This window comes from Anopheles maculipalpis, chromosome X (assembly GCF_943734695.1).
Source record: "Anopheles maculipalpis chromosome X, idAnoMacuDA_375_x, whole genome shotgun sequence".
NCBI lineage: Eukaryota > Metazoa > Arthropoda > Insecta > Diptera > Culicidae > Anopheles > Anopheles maculipalpis.
In genome coordinates, this window is record NC_064870.1 from 4,128,555 (window position 1) to 4,136,301 (window position 7,747).

A 7,747-nucleotide genomic window follows, 5' to 3' on the forward strand; every position below is an offset into this window, starting at 1 on the left:
TAAGTAGAACCTTACTTGCTTTGCTGCAGTAGGATATGTTCGAGGCTTAAATCAGAATTTCATTGAAGAAATTTTAAAAATAAAACCTGCTAAAATGTGCATCATTCTTACAGCCTAAACCATGCAGTTTCCAACCATTTCTGCTAAGTAACCACCATTGGAACTTCCGGAATACTACCCTTTTCGATTGTGCCCTCTCGTATTGCCCTCATATAGACCCTAACACGATAATATGGGTGTTGCTTACATACTATAAGTGTTTTTTTTTCGTAAACTATAGACTAACAGTGACCTCTCTTACAAAAATGGATCGAGAAAAAAGTTACACTGGCGAGAAAATCATACAGCTGGGATGCTGTAAAGTTTGCTCCAGGATTTCGTGACTTCCGTATCCTGGATTTCGTTCTAAATTAGTAGTAAGGATCAAATTAATCGAGCTCCGTTTTTTCTTTTCAAATAAATTAAGACAGACATCAAAATCCTATCTGAAACATTCCTTTGTGCACAGGAATGACTTCTCAGCTACGGGTTCATCAAGTCGCTGGAAGTCTAGCATTGCCAGACTAAGACTTCTCGAGGTTTTTTTTTCGGGGTAAAATCATAGAAGAAATCCAGTCTAGATGAATATGAAGTAATTCCCTCCCCCCCCCTCTCTTTCTCTCTCTCTCTCTCTCTCTCTCTCTTTCTCTCTCTCTCTCTTTCTCTCTCTCTCTCTTTCTCTCTCTCTCTCTTTCTCTAGACCTTTTCGGCCAGCAGTCGCTCCTCCGCCTCGGCAAGGCTTTTGCTAGTGGTGCGCCCACCGCTCGACACCGGTTTCGATCCCTTGGTCGATGGATCGTAACCGTACAGGAAAATCGACCCAATGACCAGCCCAGCACCGACGGTAAACTGCAGCGAAAGGCTAAAATCGAACAGATAGATCGAGGCCACGCACGAAATGATGATTGCGAGCGAGGTGGCAAAACCCTTCAGTATGTTGTCCGCGTACTTGACGACTACGGCAACGATCAAGCCACCGACCGCCTGCAGTACGACCAGATACAGCACAAACCCGTCGTAGCCGAAGAAGAACCCGTTGGCCGCCAGCTGGGCACCATCGTTCACCGCACAGGTCAGCAGCCCGAACGGTATGGACAGCAGGCTCAGCTGGATGTTCCGCATCCAGATGGAGATGTCCGCACCTTTCAGCATCTTTTCGAAGTAAATGCCGGCCAGCCCGGACAGGAAGCAGGCACCGAGCGCCGCACTGAAGCCGAGCAGTCGGTTCTGCGCCGGTCCATCGCCGGGCGGCATTGATTGTTGGCGGGTGGCTGCCGTACCGCCATCCTCGCCCGTTTGGGCGAGCTGCACGCTGGCAACGCCGACCACGAGAAAGACGAGTGCGGCCCATTGGGTGGGTAGTAGCCGGCGGCGCAGGATCAGCACCGCAAACACGGCCGTGGTCAGAATCTTGAGCTGATAGGTGACCTGATACGTGGCAGCGTCCAGATGCGAGGCCGACACGTACAGCAGATTGTTCTGAATGATGTACAGCAGGGACGGTACGCTTATTTTGAGCGTGTCGATCGGTTGCTTGACGATGGTTTGGTGCAGTGCGGTCCGCAGCCGGCCAAGATGCTTGCCCTCCTCCAGATACACGAGCAACAGGCTGGTGAGCAGCTTCACCACTTCCGCCATCACGACGGCGGTCGAGCTGAGAAACATGTCGCCCGGTCGCGTCCGACCGTAACGCATGCTAAGCCCGAGGATTGCATTCTGCAGCGTGAGCGTGACCAGGCTGAGGTACTTCAGGTTATTTCCGTGTGCTAGCCGGAAATGGTCGAACGGATTAGGGGTGGTGTGTCTGCGGAGGGACGTACGCGGTTCGACTTACCAGCGGTCACCTTCATCTTGAGCGGAACGGTAAACGGACAGCGAACGGCACGGGAAGCAAATCGTAGTACGGGCTCGGACGTGGACACATTCAAACAATGCTTTCGCTGCAACACCGAAATAGTGGGTCGAGAATTTTTGATTACGTTGACACTAAAGCCCGCAGCTGTGTGTATCGAGCACCAACACCACCACCACCACTAGTACTGTTCCTATTGATATTGCTATTGTTCGTTGTTTTGCCAACAAAGCCAACCCCTGTTCGCGCACCCCTTGCTCACTGCACGGATGGTTCACTTTACGTCAAAACAACGCGACACTTGCGCCGCAGGTTTCATTCATTCAGCGGCCCTTTGACGTTTACACATTTCAAGGAAACGTGTGTGACATTTGGGCGCAAGTTGGGTGTTGCATGGCTTGGTTCTTTTAGTTTTGTTAAAAGAACCAAGCCAAGCCAAACAATTTCGAACTAAAAAAAAACTCGTCAAGAAAAATAAGGGGGTAAATGACTCGAGAAGCCCCTCCCTCCTCCGGGCAAAATTTTGCCAACATGCAAAAAACGCCTAAATGTATGCAAAGCGTGATAAAATCCAGGTGGCATTAAAGCGTTTTTTTCAAACCTGTCGCTACCGGATTCAATGCTGCTTCAAATTTTGACAGACACCCTGTGGCATTACTGTGTCTTACAGCCGACGGGTAATTAATTCAAATTTTTAATATTTAAATAAAATATTTAAATTTTTATCTTGATTGCGATGTATATATTTACCGTATTTTTATATTTACAAATGTCATGCTAATGACAAATAGTAAAATCAATCTGTTTCGACGATTCGGTGAGGAAACTCGTGTTTTATTTGACTTATAGAAAATTACAAACATTTCATTTTCTTTTCAACAATTGTAAACCTTCAAAAAAAATTATCAAATAGCTCAAATTGGTAGGAAGTTTTTTTTCTGATTGCCCGAAACAAGCTTTGTACCGCTTGGTGGCCAGCAACCGCAAACCTTGACGCTCAACGCTCGCATGACAAACTGTCGAAACGCTTCGCAGGTGCAAAGCGCGCAGATATTTAACCAGGAGCTCACAATTGTGTTGGCTGTTGAGCGAGTCAGTTAGCTTTTAATCCTTTCGCGCAGATCGTTAGTATCGCTGTTGTTTAGAACGAAATTTCAAGTGAGTGTTACCCTTGTAGTTTCATAATAAGTGACGAGATATATTTAAAAAAAAAATAAGTGCAAGATTTAACTTCAGCTGAAAGTTATAAGATACTAGTTGAAAAAAAAAACCCCGTTAAGACATGTTGATCCACGCGTTCAATGAATTTACAGAAGGATCGATTAATTGCGGCATATAAACTAATAGTGTCCGACTGTGAATATGTGAAACTTTTATAAAATTTGAGAGTTTTTCTTGGGATTTCGTTTTGAAAAAAATTACGAACAATTAGCTGGCGTTTCATATAGCAAGTGTAAAATGTTGACCTTCATGCTCATCAAGTGAATGAAGCCAGACTTGACTTGTTTATTGAGCAATTGTGTGTTAGAAAATAACAACTGTTAAACAGTGCTATTTGAATAATTTTCACTACATATATTACGTCGGTTTCGGTTTAGTTGTTTGTTGCTTTTTACTTAAACTTTAGTACATATCTGATTGCTTTTTGGAAAACAAAAATGTTTTCCTTTTGAACATCCGGCCATTGAAGGGTTAGTCATATTCTTATCACGTTACAGATTTGAACGCCGATGTCAGTATTTTATCGCTACCGGTAAAGGCAGCAAGTTTCCATCCGCAGTTGAAGCACGCGGAAGCCTACATCCGTTCAGGCAGTAGATACTTCAGTTACGTACGCAACGGTAACGTTAGATGCTGTTCTAGCAGTTAATTTTTGCCTAGCATCCCTCCGAGGGAAGAGGTTAGATACGCACGTCTCCCCGTAACAAAGTCACCAGTTTCCATTGGTAGCCATGGAGGATATGGTGAAGGGGCGGCTCAAGTTCTCTCAAACTTCCTGCTATCTTTGCAGCGAATGGCTCGATGATTGTGACGTTGAGGTAAGCATATTTCTGCGCAAGTGTGCCAGTGTCGTATTCGCGGCGCAGATAGCTAAGGCAGCTTCCGGTTGTTGTATTTTCTAGTTGAGTAGTTGGTTGAAGATTTTAAGAAGATATTAGTCATTAGTCATTAGTTTTATTTATAATTAATTATGACGGTACGAAGACGGTATTTTCCGGTTTAAAGTCTTATCGGAATGTCATTCTACCTTAAATCATCACATTGCAATTCCCCTGTTTTGGTTTACCGTATAATAATAATTCTCACAAACATCGCATTTTCTCTCGTAGGAACATCTGCGAACTTGCCGTAAGCAAAAAACAGTGTGCCCGAACGGTTGCGGTACGATCGTAGTGTTGAAATATTTGCAACTGCATCAAAACACTTGCCCCGCGAGTTACGGCGTTCAAATGGAGAACGAAGAAGAGCAAGCCGCCAACGTGCCAGCAACGGTCAGCGATACCGATGCCGAAAACGAGCTGCAGCGAGACGAAGCACAAACGGTGGGCGACGTCTTGGAATCGCTGGAAAATGAGCTGAAATGCCTCAAGCTGATTGTGAGTGACCATGCGAACGACAAGCTTTACGTGCACACCAATCTGGCCCGACTGAAGCAGTTCTACGATGTATCGCAGAAGTGGACCACCAAGGTTTACGATTCGATCGTGTCGCTGAACAAGCTGTGCTATCAGGAGAAGATCCAGCGTACGCTCGAGCTGACGGCTGTCCAGCAAAAGCTGCTGGTGCGTTTCGAATTTTCAAAAGGAAGAAAATCAATCATTTTTTTTTTTTTTTGGAGTTAATATCTAATTGATACTCCTTCTTTTGTCTTCTTGCAGTCCATTGAGATGTGGAACCTGGATATTGCCAGCCGATTCGATCGTGCGGAAGAGAAAATGTTTTTCCTTATCCAGCGTGATACCACCGAGAATACTGATGGTGCCCGCTCGGATGCAGATGCGTCCCCTGACGTACAGAATCCATCACCGGGCGAGGCTGATACGACGACTGAGGACGCAGCACCGTCAACCGTCGGTATATCGAAGGGAGAAGAGCCTGCTTCCGATCCGTTGGAAGATGGCCCAGCTGCTATGGTCAGCCAGGCCGTATCGAACTCGAAGCTGGTGCAGGAAATGATCGAAGAGTTTAAGGCCCAGTACGGCAAGATCAAGGTGGAGGTGAAGGATACCCAAGCCCAGATGTTCGAGTACGAGGAGCGCATACAGCTGCTGGAGAAGCTGGTCGAACGCTACCGGCGCGAGACATACCACACCAAGCAACGCTCGGATGAGCTGCAGCAGAACCTGTTGCTGGCAAACGCGCGCAACAATCTTGCCAGCGAGAATGGGCGCGTCATCTGGCGCATCGATAACTTTGCGCAAAAGCTGAAGGAATCCAGCGAGCTGGAAACGATGATAAAGGGTCCGATCTTCACCAATCAACCGTACGGTTACATGCTGCAGGTAAGTGCCACACGATCCGATTAGGATGAAGCTCCCGATAACTAACGCTAATGGTTGCGCGTTGCAGATGGAAGCCAGCCCGTACGGTATCGGGACCTGGCGCGGACGCAACTTGATCGCCGGACTGACGATCGTGCCGGGACCGTACGATTCGCTGCTGGAGTGGCCCTGCCGCCTGACCGCCACACTGATACTACGCGATCAAACGAGCAAGCGGGCGGAGGCCAAGAACGTCTGCAAACCGATCGTGGCGAAGGCGAAGGGTCAGCGTGATCCGAACCAGCATTACGTCTACATTTCGCATGACATCCTGTTCTCGAACAACTATCTGAACAATGACAGCATCTTTCTGGAGCTGATCATTGCAAGCGAGAGCGGCACAAGCTCCCAGTGTTAGGATGATGCGGGTTTCGGGAGGTTTTTTTTTGTCCCGTGCTGTTTGTATTACATCAACGGAAGGCAGGGCTTGACTTGTAACTCATTTATATTCGGCGTAAACTCCCGTACTGCTCCTACTCAACTCGTCATCCGTCGACGCATGTCGATGGATTCATGTTTGCCATATTCGAGCTATCTGCATCCACATATATTCCGGTGATGCACTACCCTGTCTAGCACGCCTGAAGAATTCTCTCAAACGAGTCCAGCCGACCTTCTGTTTGATGTCTTTTTTTTGTCGTATCTTTTACGTATATTTATTTCATTGTCAGTTTCGTTATCCATTATCAGGCACCAGCACCACCGACTGGGGCAGGGTGCCTTATCTTATCGATTTAAATGTTGCTTGTGGATTTACTTTTTCTCTAGAATGCCCTTGCTGTCTACCAACACCAGAGGCAGCATATCTAGCAGAAAAGCAGCAAGCGAATGAGTGCCTATGACAATCGTATTTACCTACACACAGGTGTAGAACGTAGTGTTAGGAAACAGCGTTTCTTTTTTTTTCTTATTTGCTTGACGTAGTATGATGCACGCTTTTTAATTGCTTAACGCACCCCAGTACTCATGAGTACTTAGCTTTTGATATCAGAAAAGCATCTGATGCAAAATTGGGCGAGTTCTTGGAGCTCTGGTTCTAAAGAAATCCTAAGACCTTCTTCAGATCGGGTCAAAACACAGAACGTAATGTGAGTATTCGATACAGGGACAACCATACAGGAAGAAAGGCCCAACATTGGATGTAACTGCTTGCTTGAGGAACAATATAATCGTCTAATAAAAATATTTAAAAAAAAATCCAACCAAATCATCCCGCGTTATGATTGTGTTCGTTTATTTTAAAGCTTTTATTTGTGGTTTTGATAAATTGTAGTTAAGTGAAATCAACACATCTTAACACTTGGATAGTTGGATGTTGTTCACTAGTGTAGGTCGGTCCTCACTTCCCTCACTCACTTCGTCGGTGCCGCCCCACCCGGGTATGATTGTGCACGACGCACGACGGGATTGGAGCACAGCGCATAAAGAGGGTTCGTACCTAATAACGATAAAGTGTGCAACAGAGTTGGTTTTTGAAGAACTCCCCTGTGCCAATGCTGAACAAGAGACGTCCGGGGGCAAAAGGTACGTTTGTGCTTGTTTCATAATCTGCTTCGAACATTTATTTCAGGAGAACCGCTCTGAATGTTGGCTGCACACCTTCAAGCGCTCGAATGAACAGGTTTTTGCATAACTGCAGGCGCAATGCCTACCTTTCAAAGTTGACTATTCTTGCCCAAGTTTTGTGTTGCTTCCTCGTTGTGTTGAGGCGTGGTTCTTCTATACGCGAAGTAGATGTCCTATTGTAAAAAGGGAGGCTGCTTTACCTGTGATTAAGATTGATTGGAATAAAGTGGATTTCTTTTTGCACTATCTACTTTACAGTGTAAGGTGTACTCTCTCCTTCTCTCTCTCTCTCTTTTATAATCTCTCTCGCTCTCTTAAGAGAAATTGATGAATTAGCAAATAGATGCGCTACACTACCATAAGTTGATGTGTTCCGTGTATGTGTTTAGAGGGTTAAGGGAGGGCTGAGTGTCGCACCTCGTAATAGCTTTGTATATGAATTGTTTTGCTAGAGCTCTGATAACGATAACCTAGTGTGATCTTTGCAGTGACGAATGTGCTGTTCCGTTGCATTCTGTTACACTTTGATTAAGCTCTAATTGTTTAAACAGCAACAGGAACAAAAGTTTATAAATATGTATACCTGTATGTGTATATATAAAAAAGAATAACTTTGGTCCTTAGGAACGAACAATGCAGTGGACTTAAAATTGGGATCTCTCGATCAGGATCTAACAAAGTACCGTACCCCCACCCGTACCAAGGGGCGTGTATGTACAAAGTGTGTTTTGGGTGCTTCCTACTAACT

The 7,747-nt window shown here is 45.6% G+C and overlaps 3 protein-coding genes across 3 annotated transcripts in view; 1 reads left to right on the forward strand and 2 right to left on the reverse strand.

Annotated features, from left to right (window-relative positions):
* The window catches only part of LOC126556704 (negative elongation factor D-like), a 173,106-nt gene that overhangs the window by 126,565 nt on the left and 38,794 nt on the right, over positions 1-7,747 (reverse strand). The gene's annotated exons all lie outside the window — the stretch shown is intronic.
* On the reverse strand, positions 736-1,920 carry LOC126558736 (UDP-N-acetylglucosamine transporter). Its single transcript, XM_050214798.1, has 2 exons — positions 1,874-1,920; positions 736-1,805 (listed from the first exon to the last, which is right to left on the reverse strand). Exons 1-2 carry the CDS (start codon positions 1,887-1,889, stop codon positions 736-738), a joined length of 1,086 nt encoding a protein of 361 aa, XP_050070755.1. The 5' UTR covers positions 1,890-1,920.
* LOC126562524 (TNF receptor-associated factor 3) lies at positions 3,844-5,791 on the forward strand. Its single transcript, XM_050219069.1, has 4 exons — positions 3,844-3,930; positions 4,222-4,674; positions 4,771-5,394; positions 5,462-5,791. The coding sequence occupies exons 1-4, from the start codon at positions 3,844-3,846 to the stop codon at positions 5,789-5,791; spliced, it is 1,494 nt and encodes a 497-aa protein (XP_050075026.1).

Excerpts from the sequence above, each read along its gene's own strand:
- LOC126562524 (XM_050219069.1), top strand. The coding sequence starts at position 3,844 with ATGGAGGATATGGTGAAGGGGCGGCTCAAGTTCTCTCAAACTTCCTGC. Across the intron at positions 4,675-4,770 it reads CTGTCCAGCAAAAGCTGCTG|TCCATTGAGATGTGGAACCT; the intron begins GTGCGTTTCGAA and ends GTCTTCTTGCAG. Across the intron at positions 5,395-5,461 it reads CGTACGGTTACATGCTGCAG|ATGGAAGCCAGCCCGTACGG; the intron begins GTAAGTGCCACA and ends TGCGCGTTGCAG.